Source organism: Leucopleurus acutus (genome assembly GCF_964270905.1).
Source record: "Leucopleurus acutus genome assembly, chromosome: 4".
Lineage (NCBI taxonomy): Eukaryota > Metazoa > Chordata > Mammalia > Artiodactyla > Delphinidae > Leucopleurus > Leucopleurus acutus.
Genome location: NC_139146.1, coordinates 36,467,375 through 36,491,696, shown reverse-complemented (window position 1 = coordinate 36,491,696; position 24,322 = coordinate 36,467,375). Strand labels below are relative to the sequence as shown.

The 24,322-nt window shown below is 45.4% G+C and overlaps 1 protein-coding gene across 1 annotated transcript in view; it reads right to left on the bottom strand.

The window, feature by feature from the left end:
• Positions 1 to 24,322, bottom strand: part of EVC2 (EvC ciliary complex subunit 2) — a gene marked incomplete at both ends in the record, with an annotated part of 139,208 nt that overhangs the window by 60,591 nt on the left and 54,295 nt on the right. The window contains one exon of the mRNA XM_082838642.1: positions 4,605 to 4,929. Coding sequence (XP_082694768.1) covers positions 4,605 to 4,929 — 325 coding nt within the window. The remainder of the gene's footprint in view (positions 1 to 4,604; positions 4,930 to 24,322) is intronic.

Sequence of the window (24,322 nt, the reverse complement as noted above, 5' to 3'; positions counted from 1 at the left end):
AAAACAGGGGACACCACGGAGGCCTGCCAAGCAGGGGAGGTCATGTGAGGTGGCCTGGGAAGCACTGTACTAGGGGGCATTGGGGACTGGGTTAAGTAGAGAGAGCAAAAGCCCTGCTTACGGGGTCAGCCACTGCTCAGCCCACCAAAGGGGGCTCTGCAGGACTATGAACCTGGTGTGGCCATATCTTTCCATTTTTTTAAAGAGAAGCTGAAAGTCTGGATTTTCTATCCAAAATTTTATATTTTAAATATTGGCAACAAATGTGCATTTTTAAAGGTACATTAAAACAATGGTCACTCACCCCCAACTCCCTATTGAACTTTCCACTAAAATAGACTTCTCAGAGAAATGAGGCATGTTTATCCTTCGGCTTAAAAGGCCTAAAAAAGCAACTTGCATGGAGAGATTGGGAGGCCTGGATCAGGATAGGGTACTTCGATCCTGGCTCGAGAATCGCAGGCCTGTGCCAGGCTGTTCTGACAACTGCTCTTCGCGCTGAGTCTAGGCCATCAAAAATGCGAAATCGCGTCAGGAAATTATGACTGTACTAAATGACACTCCCTGTACTCAATTTAGCAAGCTGGACAAATTGTGAAAATGTTTTATAGAAATAAAACCCCCAAAGACGGTTCCAGTGTTAAGAGTTCTTGCCCTTAAGGCATCTTTTCCTTTAAGACACACTCAAAGGAGTTAGGAAACCTCCGGCAGCTCAGGGCAGGATGCGCTGCTGCTGCCTCTTCTCCAAGTAGCTGGGAAGCACGTGGATCTGGAAGAGGGTCCCCCTACAAAGTACACATGCTGAACGGCCAGTGGCTGCTTGCAGGAAGCTGGGCAAGACACTTCCCCTCTGGGCTTCTGTTTCTCCAACTTGAACTGGAAAGATTTCACATCCTGACTGTTTTATGTCATGGGCTTCTTTAGATTACACTAAATAATGAAACTGGGTAGAACAGGGCTGACACTGCCAAGCATTGGTCTAAGTACTATACAAGTATTGACAGTCCTATATGACAGGCATCATTATTACCCCCAGTTTAAGGATGGGGAAACCGAGACCCAAGGAGCCTGAACAAGGCACCTTCTGGAGGAAGAAAGTGAGATCTAAACCGAAGCCACCTGCCTTCGGAGTCTATATTTGCCACTACCCTTAAGAGCTTCTCCATGCAGAAACGCTTTACAGACTGTACGGGATCATATAGATGTTTAAATGTGAACAGATTTCATCGCTATACTAATTACTGGAATTCCTAAACTTTACTCAAAAAAACTGATCCTCCTCATTTAGCTTTTTTTTAAAAAAAAACAAAACAAAAAACTAATTCTTGGAGGAATAATATGGCCAAAATATTTTCATGCATTTTATTTAAAGAATATTACAGTAAATGAATAGATGACAAAGTCATTCTAAGATGGAATGACTTGCACAGACTGGAAGGGAAATCGCTCTGTTAACTTTTGCAGTTTTATGCTATTTTTGGAAGTGGATTTGCTCAAATAAGGAGACTTGTCTCTGGACAGGGTGGCCTGGGGGATCCATAGTGATGGTGCCGCCCACCCTGAGCCCTGCACAGAGCGAGCAGGAGAACACTGTGTGTCACCCCTTCTCCGTGCCCCCAACAACCAGTGGAAACAATGAGCAAACACTTAAAACTGCGCTGCCGCAGGCAGTCTTTGCAACAAAAGCATTGCAAAGGCAGGAGCCCACCAGGATTACGATGCACTGTTGCGTGAGGGTGGCCGTGAGGCCTGATGGTCGGTGAGAGCTGCCTGGGTGTGTGTCTTGGTCCACCCACGTGTCCTCAGGCAGGTGACCTTCTCCTATCTGTTTCCTCACCTGTAAACGTGGGAGCCTATCAATTCCCATTTCACCGAGTGGGTGTGAATATTTGAAGAGAAGGTCCAGGTGATGTGCTCGGAAAAATTCCTGGCCTTCAGTGAATGCTAAGTGTGAGAGCGTTTAATGACATCTGTGATGGTAAGTGGAAACAACCATGATAGAAGGTTCAATGAACCCCATAAACCTTACTCTGTAAAAAAAAAAAAAAAAGTAAAAATAAAGCAAAAGGTTTATGCTGAAATCCGAGGACAGGAGTGGGGTCCCCTTAGCATAGTGGTGTCTCCAGGCTCAGACACACAGCAGGAACTCAACAAACAGGCTGAACGAATGTTTGTCTACTGTTGACTGGTGGAATGTGTTTCAATTTTTTTCTGGGTTTTTCCTTTTATGCTTTGGAGCTGGAGTTGGCAGACTTTCAGTAAAGGCCAGATAAATATTTTAGACTTTGCAGGACACATCAGGGTTCTGTCACATATTCTTTTTTTGTTTTTACTTTTTACAATCCTTTAAAAATGTAAAAACCATTCTCAACTCAAGGGCCAGGAAAAACAGGCCGGGCAGGATTGGACTCATGGGTCCCAGTTTGCCGACCTCTGCTTCTGAGTACTTTCCAAGTCTCCCTCATTGAATGCGTATTATTTTTATCAGAAAAAAATATATAACAAATTGAGGAAATAAGAGAGAGAGAGAGAATGAGACTGTTTGGGGCTGAAGCAGTGAACAGTGTGTTTAACACATTCTTTTAAAGTGCTGGACTCAAGGAAACACAGTGCTGACCTGTGCAATCATGGATGGAGATCAGAGAGCACGGTCAGCCAGGGGAACAGTGGTGGGCTGAACGTTGCCCCCTCTCCAAAAAGATACATCCACATCGTAATCCCAGAACCTATGAACGTGACCTTATTCGGAATAAGGGTCTTTGCAGATAATAATACAGGATCATTTAGCTAGGTCCTAAATCAAAAGATGAGTGTCCTTAAAAGAGACAGAAGTGGAGGTGACAAGGTCATGGGGCCATGTGAAGACCAAGGTCAAGATTGGAGGGATGGGGCTTCCCTGGTGTCGCAGTGGTTGAAAGTCCGCCTGCTGATGCAGGGGACGCGGGTTCGTGCCCCGGTCCGGGAGGATCCCACATGCCGCGGAGCGGCTGGGCCCGTGAGCCATGGCCACTGAGCCTGTGCGTCCGGAGCCTGTGCTCTGCAACGGGAGAGGCCACAACAGTGAGAAGCCCGCGTACTGAAAAAAAAAGATTGGAGGGATGCAGCCACAAGCTAAGGAATGCTTGGAGCCACCAGAAGCTGGCAGAGGCAAGGAAGGATTCTCCCCAAGAGATTTCAGAAGGGCCATGCCTGGCTGACACCTTGATTTTGGACTTCTGGCCTCCAGAACTGTGAGAGAATAAATTTCTGTTGTTTTAAGCCACGAAGTCTGTGGTCATTTGTTACAGCAGCTACAGGAAATCCATACAGGAGCCAAACAGAAAATAAGCCACACCCTAAAATGAGATGTGTGTTGAGGCGAGGGGACCCCAGCTGCAGGGGAGTGGCTGGGGGTGAGACAGCGTGAATCGCACCTCTCTGCTTTAGTGCCCAGCCCGTAGTCTGACCACAGGTGACCGACCATCTGAGAGCCAGGCGCTGTCACCCTGAGAGCTCTCTACTCGCTCCCAGAGGATTTCTGTGCACGGCTGCCAGTCTGCAGAATGGAGGTTAGGAGTTCAGAAGCTCGTTCCTAAGATGTTAGACCTCCCTAGGTTGATAAATTTTCAGAACAGGTTATGTGGGCTCAAGTCACCAGAGGGAACCAGCCATCTCTTCCATGGAGGAAGGTAGAAATCAGACTGGATTTGGTGCGCCTGGGAAAAAAACTCTGGCTTGATTCCTTTCAAGATGGAAACTGACACTCTCTTAGGAAAATGAGAGCTGATCTCCGATCAACAGAGACCAGCCCTGGGAAGGCCGAGAGGTCAGAACTCCCAGAACTGGGCACTGTCCACGAGAATCTACTGCAGCCCACACCAGGGGCTCCTTTCCTGCATTATTTCTTCCAGCCACTCTGAGAGGGGGGCGCCCTCAGCCTCGACTCACAGACTTACAGAGGCTAGTTAAGACCTTCCGGAGCTGAGCTGGAGTGTACTAGAATATGAGTCCAGGTTTGTCTGACTCCAGAGCCCGTGCTGGAGAGAACTTAGTGCGGTGCAGTCCAGACGGACACACGTGTGCACTGACATCACAACCCCCCTGAGCTGTGCTCTTGTGGACATGCTTTTCTGTGAAAGAAGCCATTCTACCTGTCCCATGACACCCCACAGCACTGTGAACGTACCTCTATTACAACATGGCTGAATGAATTCACATGTGTTATATGCGAGAATCCTTCATTAGACTGTGAACTTCTCAAATGCAAGAACCATGTCTCAGTGCTCTCTGTACCTTCACTGCCTAGACAGTAGTGATCAGTAAATGCTTTCTAAATGAATTCTGGATGGATGGATGGAAGTGTAGATGGGCAGGTGGATAGAAGGGTGGTAGGCGGATGGATGGATGGGTTGGAGTTTGGATGAATGGATGCATGGATGGGTGGTGAGTGAATAAATGGATGGATGAGTACATGGACAGATAGATGGAAGGGTGGTAGGTGGGGAGAATGGATGGATGGGTGGGTGGATGGATGAATGGGCAGGTAGATGTATGTATGTATGGATGGATGGATAAATGATGAAGGAGGGAGGCAAATGAAAGCCTTCCTTTCAAAGTTGCCTTACCCTCTCACTAACACGTTTCAGCACCTCTTCTGCTTCCTCCATTGCTGCCATCTCCCTCTGGTACTGGCTTTCTGTCTTCTTTCTCGTTTCTAGGTCACACTCAGCTGTCAAGGCCACCATCTTCCGATCATACTCGTCTTGAATTTCTTTCTCCAGCAACAGAAACTGCTTTTTGAAAACAGCACCCATCCTCCTCTCTGCCTGAGGGGAGAGATGGCCACTGCTGGTCAGATTTTTCAGTAGAAGAGCAATGATATCTTTGCTGATTTGGGTTCGACAAGCTTCCAGATCTGAGTCTGCCCGATTCAGGGTTGCAATTTCCAGCCTGGGAAACACAAAGGTCAAGAGAATTCCATTACATAAAATCACAGCAGAAACCAAAGGTCCCTCAGAGCTCTGAGGTTTCAACTTATTTGTAAAGAGGTCTTTCTTTTTTCCTTTTCCTTCCTTCTCTTCCTTTTCTCCCTCTCTTCTGCTCCATCCAGTTATGAAGGACAGTGACTAAATTAGCAGAATATTATTTAGTAAATTTGCAGGGTACCATGTTGGAAACTACAAGGAATATAATTAATATAAGACATGGTCTTTGTCAACAAGTCAACAAAAACAAGAAGACCAGGAGAAAAATGGTTAAATATTTGGAGGATTTGAAAAATTAGGTTCATTTTACTTTTTTCCAATTAAAAATTAATTTATAGATATGTCAAGTAAATGTAATGTAATACCCTGGATTGAATCCCGGAACAGAAAAAGGACATTAAGTAAAAACTAGGGAAATCTGAATGAGTATGGACTTTAGTTAATAATAATGTATCAGTATTGGGTCATTAATTTTAACAAATGTACCACAGTAATAGAAGATTTTAATAACAGGGGAAACTATGTACAGGGTATGTAGGAACTCTCTGTACTATCTTCTCAATTATTCTGTAAATCTAAAACTGCTCTAAAAATGAAGTCTACTCAAGAAATATTTGTGAGATACTTCACAGAGTCACAGGTTCTAAAACTTGATTGTAATGTTGTAATGGTGGTTGTACAGCTATATATACTTACACATATATATCAGACTGTACTCTTAATGTGGGTGAATTTTATGGTTTGTTGGTTATACCTTTATAAAACTATTACAAGATGCACTGGACAAAACTATGTCTATGATAGAAAAATCTGGAAAATAAACACAGAAAAAGACTTCATTCACAGTAGGTCTATCACCCGGTCAGAACCAATGGAGGTATTTGTTGTATTTGCTTCCAGTTTTTTTTTTGTCTACACATATTTTCCCCATGGATGTATATTGTTTACATAGATGCAAGTATAGTTTTGTCCTGTTTTCAATTAATGTTGTAACAGGCATCTTCCAGTTGTATTTAAAAACTGTAAAAGTTTCCTTTATGATGGTTGCAAAATACTTCATGATGTGGTGTACCATGATTCAATTAACCATTCTTCTAGTGGTGCACATTTGGGTTACTTGCAAAATTCAAAGTCTAAGATAACCTGAAGTGAACATCTTTGTAAAGAGTTTTTGATATTCACAATGAATTTTTCAGTATGATTTCTACAAAGGGAATCACTGGGTCAAATGCTAGCAATATTTTAAGCCTCTTAGGGCATCCTGCCAAACTGCTTTCCAGAAGTTCCCCAGCAATGCAGTAGGATCCTTATTTCACCCCTCCCTGTAAAATGTTTAAATATATTTAATAATTTGATAGGAGAAAATGGCATCTGACTGTAAAAATATAAGGGTTTTAAGAAAACCTTATTATGGGGCTTCCCTGGTGGCACAGTGGTTAAGAATCCGCCTGCCAATGCAGGGGACATGTGTTCAAGCCCTGGTCCAGGAAGATCCCACATGCCGCGGAGCAACTAAGCCCATAGGCCACAACTACTTAGCCTGCACTCTAGAGCATGCGAGCCACAACTACTGAGCCCGTGTGCCACAACTACTGAAGCCCGTGCGCCTAGACCCCATGCTCTGCAACAAGAGAAGCCACTGCAATGAGAAGCCCACGCACTGCAACAAAGAGTGGCCCCTGCTCACCACAACTAGAGAAAGCCCATGCACAGCAACAAAGACCCAATGCAGCCAAAAATAAATAAATAAAATAAAATAAATTTTAAAACTTATGATAAGAAAAGAAAACTTTATTATGGAAATTTTCAGGCACTTAAAGTAGGTAGAATAATCAGACTCCCAATGTAATCATTACTCAACTTGGAAAACTGTCAATATTTGCCAATCTTGTTTTAGTCACTCCCTTCAAAGTTTGCTTAGCTGGGCTTCCCTGGTGGCGCAGTGGTTGAGAGTCCGCCTGCCGACACAGGGGACACGGTTTCGCGCCCCGGTCCGGGAAGATCCCACATGCCGCGGAGCGGCTGGGTCCGTGAGCCATGGCCGCTGAGCCTGCGCGTCCGGAACCTGTGCTCCGCAACGGGAGAGGCCACAACAGTGAGAGGTCCGTGTACCGCAAAAAAAAAAAAAAAGTTTGCTTAGCATTTTAAAGCAAACCCCAGATTTTTCATTTTACCTTTAATTTCCTCAGTATGCATCGTTAACTGTCAACTGTATATATATATATATATATATATATATATATATATACACACACATATATATATATATATATATACACACACACACACACGTGCATATGTATGTCTATATATGTGTATATATGTGTTTATGTATATCAGTTTTGCCTAACCTTGATGTCATTATCATATTCTATACCATTTAACCGTATCATATTTAAAGTGTTAAACAATAATTCCAATAATTAATATCAGTCACTATTCAAACTACCTCAAGTGTCCCAAAATAATTTTTATAGGTGAAAGTTTAATTCAAGAACCAAACAAAATCCCACAATGTTGACTAAGTCCACTTTATTCTATATCATTCTGCCCTTCCTTTTTTTTTTTTTTTTTTTGGTACGCGGGCCTCTCACTGTTGTGGCCTCTCCCGTTGCGGAGCACAGGCTCCGGACGCGCAGGCTCATTGGCCATGGATCACGGGCCAGCCGCTCCGCGGCATGTGGGATCTTCCCGGACCGGGGCGCGAACCCGTGTCCCCTACATCGGCAGGCGGACTCTCAACCAGTGCGCCACCAGAGAAGCCCTCTGCCCTTCCATTTTCCCTTCCATGATTTGCTGGGGAAACCTGTCATCCTGCAGAACGTCCCACATTCTGGACTTGGCTGATTGCTTCCAAAGGGTGTCATTGTTCCTCTATCCCTTGTATTTCCACAAACTACTAGTTAGATCTAAGGTCTTGATTAGAGTCAGATTAAATTTGTTTTTTTAAAATGTACCATAAGTGGTAGCGTGTGCTTCCTGTAGGATCATACAATGGGTAAATACTAAGATGGATCACAAGTTCAAGTGGCTCCAGCATGATCCCTATATTATGAAATTCCCTATCTACCTTTCACCTAATGGTTTTAGTATACATTGTAATTGTTACCTAGATCCATGATATCATCAGGGGTTGAAAAATCACACTTTCTAATTCTATCATTTCTTCTGTATTTTTTTAAGCTGGAATTCTTCACAAAGAACTTTCTCTCCTCAATAATGCAGTTACTCTGACATAAAGCTTATAATTATGATAGATGTTTGATTCTTTGCTAGTTAAAGAGCTGGTGTCATCGCAACCTCCCATGGTGACAAATGAGTTGGGGTCTGTTTGTTCGTTGGTTTATTTGCTTGTTTAGGTATGAGAGCAAAAGGTTAATAAAACTTTCTCCAACTTCCTGAGAATCTGAGCTTTGGCTTTTACCTGAACACCTCAGAAGGACAAGAACATCAAATGTCATAAAAAAGGAAACCTGATTAGTAAATTACATCTGGATGGGAGGACCTGTAAATGAACCATAAATCCCTAACAGGGAAGCAGACACTGTGCTTTGAACTTTCCTGAGTGAGGTCATTCTTGGACCTGGGCATGTCCCTTGTGGAAACGCTGGAAGCCATGCCCGCGAGTTATTACAAAAGATGCTGGCAACTCTGGGGTATGAAGCGTTTAAGCCAGGAAGGCTCCCATAGCTGCTTGATGTAGACTGAACCTCCTTGCACTAGAGCTGTGTGACTTGGGGAGAAAATACCTCCTGGACAGCTATAGGTTGCAGTGTGACCTGAGGCAAGGGCACCCACAGAAGACTGTCTAATGCTGCCCTCACAGTGGACACGTACACTGTGTTCCTGCCCTCGAGTTACATAGAAGGGGTCAAGTGTGGCCTATGGGAGTCTGAAGAGTGCAAATGTTGAGCTGAATCTAGGAAGACCCCATGCCTCTGTGCAGAATCACTATGAAATTGTATATATTTGGTGGGTTTCAATCGACTACAGCCATTATTCTTTTTAATGCTCAAATTTTACCATCTTAGATCAAAATGTCTCCTGTGTCCTTTAGACCAAATTAATATAGTTTTAAACAACAGCTCGTTCATTTCATTCTTTCATTTCCTCAACGGGTACTTACTGAACATGGCATGTGCGGAGAGTGTTTGCAGGTTACAAAGCAAGGAAAAAGCAAAGAGATGCTTCCAGGTGGTGTGTGCATGGTTAAATATCCAAGGAACCAAACAAACCATGTTCCACAGTCTCAGAAAAGAATTACTTCTCTACTGAGACAGACAAAATAGATTTCACACCTTTAATGAAGCTTTTTGTGGTAGACAAAATAATGCCCCCGGCAAAGATGTTCATGTCCTAATCCCCAGAGGCTGTGAATCTGTTAGGTGACATGGTAAAGGAGAAATAAGGTTGCAGATGGAACTAAGGCTGCTATTCAGAGATTGATAACAAGGTCTTTAAAAGTGGAAGAGGGAGGTAGAAGAGGAATGGGAATCAGAGGGAGATTCGATGAAGGAAGCGGGGGTAGGGGGGTAGGAGTGATGGAATCATCAGCTTTGAAGATGGAGGAAGGGGTCACGAGCCTCGGAATGTAGGCAGCTTCAAGAGGATGGATAAGGCAACGAAATGGATTCTCCCCTACAGTTGACATCTTGAGTTTTCCTAGCGAGGCCCATGTTGGACTTCGATGTCCAGAACTGTAAGATAATACATTCGTGTTCTTTTAAGCCACCAAGTTTGTGGTCACTTGTTACAGCTGCATATGAAACTCATACACCTTATCTGACTCACTCCATCCAACATTCATTCATTCATTCATTTATTAACTTGTATTAGAAAATGGGTGGCTGCCTATCGGGTAAACTGCAAGTGCTTTGCCAGGTACATGGGAATTGAAATGAACAGGAGGACATTTCCATAAGTTCTCTGCTGTTAAATCGCTTCCTAGCTTAAACGAGCCGGGTAAAGGACTCGGCTTCCCCACCGCACAATGGGGACCATCCTCATAGGTAGTTGTTCAGGGCTAAAAGAGATAAGATATAGAAAATACACGGTGCGGAGTCCGGCATTTTGTTGTTTCTAAATACAGTAGTTTCCTTATTCTTTTCTATTCTCTCTCCCAGGAAATTGGTGGCAGAAGAGAGTCGGTCCTCACAGCTCACCCTTCCCGATCCCCTGGGAACACAAGCTCACAGACACTTTCTGTTTTAATGGTATTAATGTTAATCACCATGGATATACTCTCAGAAGTAACAATAAAACTGTCAGGGCGTTCCAAAGCCACAAAAGAAAGAAAAATGTCCCTTTAAACCAATTAAAATAGCATGCAATTAATGAAGGTGTCATCTGTTAATTTCCCAACCAGCCACAGAAGAACTAAATGCATATTAAGAATGCATAGTTTGCATACAGGATTGAATCCACTGGTAAAATTCTCATCACCCCCTATGGTACTTTTAATTATTTAGACAACAATGAAATACACATATTTTCCCACTCCCCGCCCCCTCCAAAAGTCCCTAATGCCTCCATGAAACAAAGACATTTTGAGTTGCACAGGCTGGACTGGGATTCTTCATCTTCTTTACTACTTCAACAAGTTGGCAAAGTTAGCAAGATTCAAACGCTTCTTTCCTAGAGAACATTTAATTTTTTCAGGTCACAGAAGTGTCAGCTTTTGTCACTGTACTTTAGAGAGGAATGTACTTACCCTGGCCAGTTTTGCTGCATATACCTCCTGTACAAGCAACAGCCCTCTTACAAATGAGTGATTTCACATGGGAGTTAGAACAATGACCAGCACAGAGGGAGCGCTTCATAAATATAAGCCATTAAAATGTACTAGTGGCTTTTTCCCATGACAACATCTTTGCAAAAGAAATGGTACAGCTTAACTTATCCCAGAACTGATTAATACTTTGCGTAGTTACGGACGATACAAAAGAAACAAAGACATAGGTGTCTTTTTCCTTATTTATTTTGTATAAAAATGAATCAAGTTCTCACCAAACGGCAAGCCAGGTGTCAGAAAGAAACTACAGTAGGATTTGCTACAGAAGGCGGTAGGTGTTCTCCTGAATGAGAAAGAGGACTCATTAACGTGGAGGGTAACTCATTCAGAGTGAAAATGAAATGGCCGTGGCCACTTTTTATAATACAAATCTCCATGTTGGCTGATGTAAGCATAACAGACCCACAAAAACCAACTGAGTATTAGTGAAACCAAAATTTTCCTCATAGGAGCCAATTTCCATGGCATCTCACTGCAGCAAGATTCCATGTAGAGACCATAAATCATATTTATGTCCAATCGATTTGAGGGCCTGGACAATAAGAATTCAGGGGAAAATACCTCCTGGGTATCCTCACTGTCAAAACTGTAATGGCAGGTTAAATCAGAGTAAGACTAACTACTGTGTGTGAGTGAAACACTGGTTGAAGTTATGATAAACCCTAAATTTTTTAGTTTGGTATAAACTCAAATAGATTGTCAGACCCAGGGTCAGCATCCTTGTCTTTGACTTTTTCCTCTTAAAGATCTCTTGGTTTAGAAGTCAGCTTGGGCCCTCCCTCTCCAAGCTTGAAGCAGAGGCTCATTAACTCCTTCTATCCTGGCGTTTCCACATCACTGCCCACTCCCCCAACCCCTCGGTGGCCAGACCTGACGGGACAGCTCTGGAACAGGCGAAAAATGTAAGGGAGAGTTCCTCTCTCCACTTGGCCGTTTCCCAAGAGATGGTGTTTCACTATGTCTGAAAACATCATGAGCTCGGGAGTCACGCCAACTTAGCTTCCAATCTCAGCTCCCCCTCTTAGGCGCCGGGTGACTCAGGTGAGTTATTTGATGTCTCTGATCCTAGATCCCTAGTTGGTTAGTAAGAATATTATCACCCATGTCAAATGAAGGCCACTGAGATGCACATGAACTTATCTACAAAACAGAAACAGACTCACAGACATAGAGACAAGACCTGCGGTTGCCAAGGGCAAGGGGGTTGGGGGAGGGGAGGATTGGGAGTTTGGGATTAGCAGATGCAAATTATTATATATAGGATAGATAAACAACAAGGTCCTACTGTATAGCCCCGGGAACTATAGTCGATATCCTGTAATAAATCATAATGGAAAAGAATATGAAAAAGAAGATATTTATGTATAACTGAATCACTTTGCTGTACAGCAGAAATTAACATTGTAAATCAACTATACTTCAATAAAATACATTTTTTTTAAAATGAAGGTCATTGAGAGGATTAATAGTGCCTTTTATGCACAGGCTTTGTTTTAATAGCTTGATGGATATCAAGCCATTTAATCCCCATGATGATCTTATAAGGTAGGTGAAGAAACTGAGACACAGAAAAATTACCTTGTTGAAAGTCACAATGCTATTAGGTGGCAGAACTGGGATTTGAAGGCATGACATGTCTCCAGAGTCCTGGCTCTATACTCTGCCCCACTGCCTCACACTGACACACACAAAGCACTTAGCTGGTGCCCGGCACAAAACAGATGCTGGAAAATGTTACTTCACCCTGTTGTTGCTGTGGTTATGGCCATCAGAGTCTTCCTTGGTGTCATTCTTTATGGCAAAGAAAAGAAAATTTGAAGGGAACATAAACAGATGGATAGATGGATGGAGAAGTGGAGAGATGAATGTTACATAAATAGATTACATTTGAAATTCTTATTTGTATAGCTGGATCTTGCTCTACCTGGAGATTAGATGACAGTGATGGGAAAGAAAATATAAGGTGGAACATTTAAAGACGGCTTTAGAAATGAGATCAACCTTGGACATCAGCTAAGTCATCTTTCCAACCAACGCCCAGGTGTCCTCATTATCTTTCCTGCAGAAGTCCCCCAGCCACCACTCTGCACACGCATGGTGAGGGGTGCTAACTGCCTCTCTGGGCGGGCTTTCCATCGTGGGAGAGCTCAGACAGTCAGAATGGTCTTCTCTGTAATCCACTAGAAGCCACCTCCCTAAAATGTCTATTGTTGTTCCAGGTTCCACCATCTTCTTGATGATTTCAGAGGTATCTGGCAATGGTGACCACGTGTACACTATTTCCAGTTGGGGCAGACGACACTGGTTTACCAAGAGCAACAGGAGGCTGGCAAAGCCGGGGTCACTGAAAAGAATGGATTGAGGGTCCGGGATGGACGTGAAGTGAGTGCAGGTGGCCGGTGAAGCCATGGCAATGACCAGGAATCGGGTGGCGAAGGTGAGACGGAAAGAGGGGAGAGGTCTGGGAGAGAGAGGTGAGGGGCCCCAAGGAGAGGCCGTGTCGGGATGACGCCCACAGTTCACCAGGCTGTTTGCTTGCTCACGTGGAACCTTGAACGGGGACTCCTGGTTAAAGATGAGGAGGGCCTTTCAAGGACTACAAGCTGCCTACACTGAGATGGACAACTTATTGGTTTCCTGGAGCTGCTGTAACAGAGTCTCACAAACCAGGTGGCTCAGGACAACAGAAATGCCTTGTGTCACAGAAGAAGTCTGGATCAAGAGGTGGGAAGCTATGCAGGGGGGTTAAGACCCTCAGGAGCATCCTTCAGGCAGTGAGGGCTCGGAGTTGCAGATGAATGGTCCAGGGTAAGAGAGACAGAGGGCTGGAGGGTTTGCAGTTTTACACGAGGAAGCTTGGGACTCTAGAACCAACTAGAGGATGCACGGTTTGGGCACACGGGTCTCCAGCAGAAGCTCTCGAACTATTAGGCATCAGAAGGACCAGAATGACTTCAAGTCATGTTAAGATGCAGATTCCCAGCACTACTCTCAGATTCTGATTCCGAACAAATGGATTAAGGTGCTGTATTGGTTTCCTAGGACTGCCTCATTAACAAAGTACCACCAACCAGGTGGCTTCAAAGAACAGAAATGTATTCTCTCCCACTTCTGGAGGCCAGAGTCTAAAGGCAAGGTGTCCACGGGGTTGGTTCCTTCTGAGGACCATGAAGGAGAATCTGTCCCATACCTCTCTCCCAGCTTCTGGTGTTGCCAGCAATCTTTGGCATTCCTTGGCTTGTAGAGACATCACTAGTCTTTACCTCTGTCTTCACATGATGTTCCTCCTTTCTGTTTCTGTGTCCAAATTTCCCTCTTATAAGGACACCAGTCATACTGGCATCTTAATTGTATCTGTAAAGATTCTACTTCCAAATAAAGTCATATTCACTGGTGCTGGGGTTTAGGACTTCAATATATCTTTTTGCAAGGACACAATTCAAGCTCTAACAGCAGCCTCCCAAGAATGGAAGCCCCTCACTGTCAATGAGATATCCAAGTAGAAATGGGTTGACCATCTGTTGGGTGTACTAGAGACAATGGAATGGAGAAGGACCCCATGGTCCTTGCCCTCCACCTGCCTCTTGTCTATAGAAAAACTTTAGCCAAAGAATAAAATTAATCAGAGAGGGCTTCCCTGGTGGCACAGTGATTGAGAGTCCACCTGCCGATGCAGGGGACACGGGTTCGTGCCCCAGTACGGGAAGATCCCACGTGCTGCGGAGCGGCTGGGCCTGTGAGTCATGGCCGCTGAGCCTGCGCGTCCGGAGGCTGTGCTCTACAACGGGAGAGGCCACAACAGTGAGTGGCCCGCGTACCGCAAAAACAAACAAAGAAACAAACAAAAATTAATCAGAGAGTGAGAAAATGCAGAAGCAAAGGAAAACAGTCAAACACGACCAAATAACAATAGTTCAGCCATTAAGCAAAGTCAAGGACTTTTAGTTCTTCTTCAAGGGCTATAGATAATATTCTGAGCCATGGCCATATCCTCTGAGCTGTTCTGTAGATACTGAAACCCCCGCCAGGTGGAAGAAGTTAACTACATGATAATCAGACTGTAGCCATGACATAAGCTGCCACAATTCTGAGAACTAGCCTCAAAGAAATAGGAACAAACTGACCCAGAAACTGAAGATTAACTGTACTTAAAACAATCAAGATGACGCTGATCAGACCACTGCATGACCAATTTCCAGATGACTGTCAGAGCTCACTGTGCTGCTTCTGCCCGTAGCCCCCTCCCTCCATCTATACACCCCTGAAAATTCCCTTCAAAAGCTCTTGTCCACTGATTGTCAGGGGAGAGTTGGCCTTTGGACACCAGTCTGCCTTCTCCCCCGGTTGCTGGCCTCCAAAATAAACGAAACTTTCCTTTCCACCAACCTTGCCTCTCGAGTATTGGCTTTCAAGCAGCGAGTAGCCGACCTAACTTTTGGTAACAAGAATACTTTTTCCCTGGCCAAGAATTTAGACCAGATGACCTCTAAGATCCTTCGCAGCATCAAAACTCTAAGACTCTATCCTCCCAGGAAAGTAGAAATCACTTTATACTTGATGTTAGCTAACAGATGATCAGCAATTTGTGGAAATGGTTTTCATCCCACATCTATCCTTTCACTAGTTTATAAGGGTGTACTCTTACATAACCAAGAAAAGCTTATTTTCCCACTCATTGATCATACATATAAAATGTGCTCTTTGTTGCTCATTTAACCTTCACCACACCCCAACATATCATGACAACCACCTCCAAGGTGTGCCATCCTGGCAGCCCCTCATGAGCTCAGCCACCACTGTTTCAGGAGGTGAACGAATTTCTGGGCTTTTTATTGTTGCACTTGCACAGAGTTAACGATTTTTCACTTTACGTGCACTGGACACAATCACAGCATTAATCCTATTCTTGTTCACTCGTTCACCAACATTTACTGAGCTCTCGGGGTGACTTGTCCACTTCTCAGGACTGGTGCTGATTACAGGGCAGACACGTGCTAAGGACAAGGAGATAAAGCTTCACGGTGCCCAGCACGGTGTGGAATCATATATTTTTCCATGTGGTCCTCTGCTGATTGTCTGTCTCCCTCAGTAGACTATAAGCCCCGAGGGCCAGGACCCTGCCTGTTGAGCTCACCCTTGCATTTCCAGCCCCTTGCCACCTACTGTAGACTGAACGACTCATGCGTGGGCAGCGGAATAAGGAGTCAGGAGTCACCGAGGAAATGCTGGCCATTTTTGCAAAATCCATGAAACTGAGCCATAGAAAGAAACCATGGGGTTCAGTGGGCAGAATAGAGCCAAGAGCTAAAATGACTGGAAACAGGTGAATCACTTACTGTGAGCCAGGCATCGCCACGCTCAGGTCTGGGTGTGTGGGAGCTCATTAAACCTTCACCATCCCCGTGTTCAGATGAGGACACTGACACACAGGAAGGTTATGGGTTGTGGTCAAGGTCATTAAATGATTAAAGGGCGGAGCCAGGAGTGGGGAAGAACCTTGCAACTCAAGCAGCCCTGCGCTAAGCCCAGGCGACCTCCTCTGCTAACCAGACAAGAAAACACAACTACACCTTCAACGTATGAAAAGTTGTCCAACCTCACACATTATAAGAAAAGTGAAAAATTAGAGCTCCAGGGAGGTGCAATGGTTTCCTATCAGACTGACACAGGTAGAAAGATCAGCTGCCCCTATGACTAGGGTGTGGGAAAGAGAGGATCCCAAACACTGGGGGTGGCAAACTGGTCTGGCCTCTATGGTGGGCAATACCTATTTTTAAAAATACACACTAATGCAGCAACTTGACTTTGAAGAATTCATGCTACAGATGACCTTGCACACGTGCATCAGGACGTCTGTGCCGGACAGGCACCGCAGCACTGTGGGAGGGTGGGGTTAAGATGGTAGACTCTGGGGGCTTCCCTGGTGGCGCAGTGGTTGAGGGTCCGCCTGCTGATGCAGGGGACACGGGTTCGTTCCCCGGTCCGGGAAGATCCCACATGCCGCAGAGCGGCTGGGCCTGTGAGCCATGGCCGCTGAGCCTGCGCGTCCAGAGCCTGTGCTCCGCAACGGGAGAGGCCACAGCAGTGATAGGCCCGCGTACCGGACGCATGTCCTGACCACACCTCCTACTTGCCTTGTGACCTCTGGAAAGTGACTTAAACTCTCTGGGCTTTAGTTTCCTCATCTGTAAACAGTACTTAGCTCAGAGGCTGCTCTGAAGGGTAAATATGTTAGTGTCAATGTCAATAAAAAAACCAGATCAGTGTCTCATTCGTATTAAATTCTCCAAAAATTCAGTTATGATTACTGTTATTGGAATATTATGCAGCCACTTAAAAGAGCAAGGTCGCTGTGTATAGATCTCCAAGACTGCTGCAAAGTGGGAGAAAAGGGAGCAAAACAGTGGGTAAAGTATGTGATTATTTTGCATTTTAATAAAGGAGTATATGTGTAAATATACATATAGTCATCAATGATCTCCAAAGGGTACATGACATGGGTAATAGACTGCCTTTGCCTCTGGGGATGACAACCAGAGTGCAGGTGATGAGAAGACAATTTGGTTTTTACAGTATGGCCTCTTCTGTCATTCTAGTTCTTGGCCATGTTCATTAGTCACTATTCAAAAAACTGAGTACAGAAACAGAAAAAAAGCAAACATGGGTGTTATCAGAGTCAGGGACTACGTGTCCCTGCAGGACAGAATGAATTTCTGGGTCGCTTCTGACAACCTCTCTTCTGGCCGCTCTCTGTGGCTGGTGCCAGACCAATGTGGGTAGTGATGTCAAGATGGTGGCCCAGGCCAGGGCCTCAGAAGTCGGCTAGAAGCACCACCACACCCAGAGCACCCAGCCCTACCTGCCAGCACACACAAACTTCCATGAACTAGTGTCCATCACTGCAGCTGACTGCTGGCCTGTGCTGGGGAGGGGCCATGTGCCCTTTCCCCCTGCTTACAGCCCTTCCACGTGGAGAAGATCTGGGAGCGGAAGTGACGGAGGACCGAAGCAGGAATCCCCTGCAGTCAGTTTTAGGGAGAGGCCTGCAGTGGGGCTGGCTATGCTTCCAGATAAAAGCCGCATCCTCCAGCCTAGCTCTTCTAAGCAATAAAAGTGATGGGTGATTTTTCTGGCTGGACTGGACAACATGCCTGATGTATGTCTTATCTCCCAATTGGCTCAGAACTCAAGGCGGTGGGAGATGGGAGCTGTTTACTGACCCCTCAGACACGCCCAACTGTTGAGATGATTCCTGTTATGTCTAAGAAACTCCTAAGAGGATGCACGAACCTTGTGATTTGGAAGGGGTGTTGTGAGGAAGGGGAGATGCTGAGTCAGAGAGCACACCCATCACAGCCTGCAGTTGTTAAATGGACCATTTGTAACTCCTTGGCACACAGCGGAGGGGCTGCAGTGGGGGTGAGGGTGCTAGTCGACGATCATCCCAGCCTGCACCGCGTCTCCCTGCACTGCATTTAGTCGTCTGGGTTGATTCTCCCCGTAGACGGCTGCATGTTGGGTCCTCACTTGGTCTGGCTTCCTCTCCAGCACCTCACCCAGCTCTGTGCCAAGCACTCAGCGGGAGCTCGGTAAACACTTGCCGAAAGAAGGTGTCTGTGGGACACAGAACTTCTCCGACAAACACCTGGCTGCAAAGACGAGTGAGGGTCACCATGGAAACCAGAGTGGCACTGCTGCTGCTCTGCTCAGCAGCGGTCTCATTATGTCCCCATGAAAATCCCCCTCTGGCTGGTCGGGCACTGGTGGGACCCGGGGCAAGGCACAGGTGTGAGGACAGGGCTGTTTTCTGCCTCGGTCGGCCTGTGTAGCAAGATGCTTGGCCATTTGATGCTCTAGGTGAACTTGCTCCTTCCAGAAAGCCAGGAACGGCCCAGGCTTGGGTTATTTTCTTAAGAGCCCATTCACTTCCTGACAATGTCTCAATGACCCTTCAACATCCAGTGCAAATTTCACCCACTCATTCATTCACAAGACGATGGCTGATGCTTACCTAGTACCACCAGACTGGTTCCCTCTGAGGGCTCAGGGTCTAATGTGGAAACAGACACACAATCTGGGCATCACAAAACCATGTGGTGAGGGCCTGACGGGGGCCCAGGGGTGGGAGCACGGGTGACTCTTGTTTGTGTCCCACCATATGGCACGGTATCTGACACATACTAGATGCTTAATCAATACACGAAGAAAAAAAAAATGAAGGAAGAAAAAGGAAAGAAGGAAGGGAGGGGGGAAGGAGAGGAAGGGAGGGGGGAGGGGAGGAGAGGGAAGGGAAAGAGGTATCCTCAAAGTCATTTAGAATTTGGGAAGAAAAGAGGAGGGAGTTATTTACTGGCCTCCTAAAACCCACCACGACCCCACTAGTCTCCAGTGGGACATCCGGCCCCAGGCGACGAGGTGCGATTCTTCAAGGCCATAAGTATTTTCTGAACCCCTGCCACCTGCAAGCTGCCACTTCTATCCCAATCCCACTGAGGGAAGTGGGGAAGCTGTACCATGAGGGGGAAGGCTGCCCCCACCTGGATCAGGACCCTTTTCCCTCCTGGGAAGTCTCCTTTTGCTTATTTTGAGAAGACTCTCCATCAAATGCTTTGTAGACAATGAGGAAGCACTAGAGGGTACCCAGCCTTGGTGTCCGAAGACTCACATTTGAGCCCTGGACCAACTACTTCTTAATAGAGAGAAGACCGTTTCCAACATTGCTTGTCTGAAGAGAACCCTCAGGAACATTCCAGAAACAATGCTATAACCCACCTCTTTGAAACCCCCAACCCACAGACCCCCTCCTCTCACTTCTTCATGAGACCCCTCAAGTCTCCACTCCCTTCCTCATTCTTTTGAGATTTCCTGATCATTTACTGGAATAATGGCCACCCAAAGATACCAGGTCCTAATCCCTGGAATCTGTAAATGTGGCCTTATTTGAAAAAAGGAACTTTGCAGATGTAAGTGAATAATCACGACTGGGGAGACCATCCTGGATTATCTGGTGAGCCCTCAATCCAATCACGAGTGTCTTCCTAGGAAGAAGCAGAGGGATTGGATACATACAGAAGAGGAGGAGGCCACATGGGGGAGAGATTGGAGTGATACGGCCACAAGTGAAGGACTGCTGGCTGCCCCCTGATGCTGGAAGAGGCAGGAATGACTCTCCCCAGGAATATCTGCAGGGAATGCAAGCCTTCAACACCTTGACTTCAGCCCAGTGAAACCGACCTTGGACTTCCGGTCTCCAGAACTGTGGGACAAGAAGTTTCTGCTGCTTGAAGCCATCGTTTATAGTGCTTTGTTAGAGCAGCCACAGGAGAATACCACACTCCCCTCGTCCCTCTCCTGCTCACCTGGAAAAGCCCTTTCTGTGCAGAGCAGGGGACCAGCCACTGTCCTAGCACTCTCTGAGGCAGGCACAGTTATCCCCATTTTATAGAAAAGGCAACCAGAGTCACACAACGGCAAGTGGCAGAACTCAGACCCCAACCAGGAGGCCTGGTTTCTCAGCCTGAGTTCCTAAACCCTGGGCTCTACAACCAACCTTCAGCTGTCTCTGCATCCACCCAGAGTGCTTTAAGCATTTCCCTCTCATGGGCCCATGTTCTCCTTAAGCTTCGGCTCCGTTTCTGCTCGCCTTCATAGCAAAGCACCTTGAAGGAGCTGCCCATACTTCTTGTCAGCATTCTACTCACTCTGTTCTGGTTTTCTGCCCCTGCCTCTCCCCGAGAGCGGTTCTGATCTTCAATGGTATCCCAGTAGCTGAAAGCAAGACACTTGACTGAACTCCAGGCAATATCAGGCATGGTCAGTCACCCCTTTTTTCTAGGACCCCTTTTCTCTTGACTTTCCAGGCCTCCTTGTTCTCCTGGGTTCCTCTTACTTTTCTCACTTCTAAATGCTGGCATTCCTTAGGGGATCGTCCTGGTTCCCTTCCTTCCCTGTCCTCTCCCATAAGTTCCCCCATCAACCCCCATCTCTACCTAGCACCTCCATCCAGACTTTCAGCCAATAACGGACCTACACAGCTGACTGCCCACCTGACACCTCCATCTGGGTGTCTCAAAGGCATCTTTCAGTCACCATGTCCAAAACTGACTTCCAATCTTTTCCTCAAAATGCAATCCTGCCCTCTCCTTCCTCATCTTAGGAAATAGCACCACAATCTCCCAGTTTGTCAGCCTGAAACTTCGGCATCATCCTTGATGGCCCTTTCTCCCTCAAACCCCATTCTCAGTCCATCATCAGGTCCTGCTGAGTCTCCCTCATCATTCCTCAATTCCACGAGTATATATGGAACCTGTAGGATGGACATCGGACAGACCTACATCCTAGGGGTTCTAGTTTGAGTAGCCTTGCACCTTCTAATCTTTGCCATCAAATTAACCAACAGTGATTGTAAAAAGCGTCATATGGTTGGTACATAAAAAACTACTCAATGCCGGCAGACCTTGTTTTATTGGGCTCTGCTTTACTGAACTTCACAGCTACAGTATTTTTTACAAATTGAAGGTTTGTGGCAACCCTGTGCTGAGCAAGTCTATCGGTGCTATTTTTCTAACATCATTTGCTCACTTCCTGTCTCTGTGCCGCATTTTGGCATTCTCACAATATGTCCGATTTTTTCATCACTATTATGTTTGTTAAGGTGACCTGTGATCAGTGATCTCTGATGATACTATTGTAATTCTTTTGGGGCGCCACGAACGGCGCCCATACAAGATGGCAAACTTAACCAATACCGTGTGTGTTCTGACTGCTCCACAGACTGGCCATTCCCTCAACTCTCTCTCCCTCTCTTCGGTCCTCCTTATTCCCTGAGACACAACAATATTGATATGAGGCCAATTAATAACCTGTAACAGGGAAGAGCCAATTTTGACTCCACGTTGGATCCTTTTCTTTGACTTTAGCCTTTGCTTTTTGTTGTTTTTGTTATTATAATCATACATAATGGCCTGCTTCAGGGAACCCTACCCACCTGTGGAAGGCTGCAAGAAAGAAGAAATTAACACATCCCCTCCCCCCTCCCCTAGGCTGACCATTCCAGGAGATGTTTTACAAGACTGATGGCCCTTTTTACCTTACTTCCTCTCCACCTCTCCCTCTCTATTCTGCCCTTTTACTTTACCTCCCTCTCTGATTCTGTAAAAGAAACTGGCATCCAGACCCCTACGAAATGGTTTTTTGGGGGACCCTAGTCCACCATCATCTCGGTCTGCCGGTTTTCCGAATAAAGTCATGCTCCTTGCCTCAACACCTCGTCTCCAATTTATTGACCTGTTGTACAGCGAGCAGAGCGAGCTTGGACTCCGTAACAGCCCCACAATGGCCTCTAAGGGTTCAAGTGAAAGGAAGTTACACATCTCTCACTTTAAATCAAAAGCATTTTTTGGCAATAAAGTATTTTTAAATTAAGGTATGTGCATTGTTTTCTTAGACATAATGCTATTGTACATTTAATAGACTACAGTATAATGTAAACATAACTTTTACACGCACTGGGAAACCAAAAAATTCATGGAACTCGCTTTACTGCTGTGGCCTGGAACAGAACCTGCAGTATCTCCCAGGTATGCCTAGACACATGTTTAAAGGCCTCAGTTTTACAAATACTCTGAACACCCACTTGGTACTGATGCCAAAAGCTCAGCCCCTCAGCACAGGTGTCGAATCAAGTCTTGGAAACAGAGTTTTGGGTGAAGTAGAAAAGAATAGCTTTATTATTTTGCCAGGCAAAGGGGAACACTGCAGGTCCCTGACCTTGAAAACTATGTGTCCCAACCCAGGAGGATGTGCAGGTCCCTGACCTTGAAAACTATGTGTCCCAACCCAGGAGGATTTGATGGGGAGTTTTATAGCAACGGTTCAAGGGTGGGGTTGCTGATAAGGTTAGGATGTATGCTTGGCCTGCACCTCTAATCTGGTCTCAGGTAATCTTCTTGATGAGCTTCTCTGGTTCCTTTAATGTAGCCTCAGGTGGTCCTTCTCCTATGAAGAACATGGACATCTTAAAGAGCTTAAAGGCACTGCTATGTGTATCCCTTGAGTTGGAACCAGGACCCTGCCCCAAGGCTGCACTACTGTTTCTTGGCTGCCCCTCCCTTGTCTTCGCATCCCTTCCCTTTGTGGATTAGCAACTGTTCGAATCTGCCCTTTGGAACTCAGGGAAGGTCATGGAGGTTAGGGTCAAGAAATGGGACATAAAGACTTCTGTGCCAGGAGCCCCACAGGGTCTTGCTCGATTTCAGTACAAAACATGATTCTGAGGCAGTTTAGAAGGTAATGTCGGTAGCATCGAAAGATAACAGTAAGCTTCCTTTTAATAACAAAGGAAATAAACGCAGACCTGGACTTACTAGCTACTCCTATTTTTCTTTGCCTCTCTAGAAAAACCTAAGCTCAGTCTTTAAAAAGCTGTTCTGTCAATAGAACGGTGGATTTGAAAGCACTCAGGCCTGGACAAAATCTATCACCACTTGTGTGACCTCAGGCAAAACCAATAAACCTTCCCCAACGTCAGCTTCCTTTGTTAGAGTTGCTATGAGGATGAAGTAAGGGCATGGGTGTGAGACGCTTGGTGGTGGTCAGAGCCAGAGCAGGGCTGGAGCTAAAACCCTGTGGGCACACTATGCTTCCAGAAGCTTCCAGGACCAGCAAGTCGTGGTCGTTTCCTCCTTTCTCCTGTCCCAGCATGACTGGGGCTGAGCCACCTCCATTATAACCATAGCTGGGGAGCCTGATAAATATCAAAGGAAATATTCCTTCCTCAAATGCTCTGTGTAGGAGGCAGCCTATGAATAAACAGTGTAAAAGATAAACAACCAGCAAACCAAGGAAATGCTCTTTGTCAAAAATAAATCAGCAATACAGGGCAAAGTTATGGCTCTGATGGGTCTCGGAAATGAGGTGGCAATCAAATCACAGGCCTATTTAGAATCCCAGCGAAACCTCAGGTAAGAATTACAAATGGGATAAATGATTTGCTGGAGAAAAACTCTATTTTTAGTGGGGAGACTATCACAGATTCCCATGCATATTAATCCCCTGACATTCTGAGTGACATTTTTCTTTCTGGGAGTTTCTAAGCCTGACATAAATCAAGATGGAAAGATTAAAAGTAATTGGCAATGTTACGATTTTTAAAATAATCACCAGGTCCCAAAATGAGCGTCCAATCACAGCGCTTTAAACAGACCTGGCATGCAGTAAATATTGAGTGTCAGGATGGGGAGGGAGGGCAGAGAGATGGGAGAGGAAGCGAGGAGGAAATTTAGTTCTCTAGGTGAGGATTTTCAGGTCATGCTTGATAATCAATGTTAAACACTCCTCAGACAAAATAAGATCAGTTCCCAAGGAGAAATATATAAAAGTCCAGAGCTACTAAGTAATTTACAAGAATAAAATCTTGGTGAACCCCAATATCCCTATTGCATTCACACACCAGGATCAGCAAATTGCAGCAGCTGAGAATAATCTCATAAAATATAGGGATAAAGGAAGACTTTATCCCTATATTTAGTGTTAGCTTTTCATAGGCTAACACGTCTTGAATCTAAAA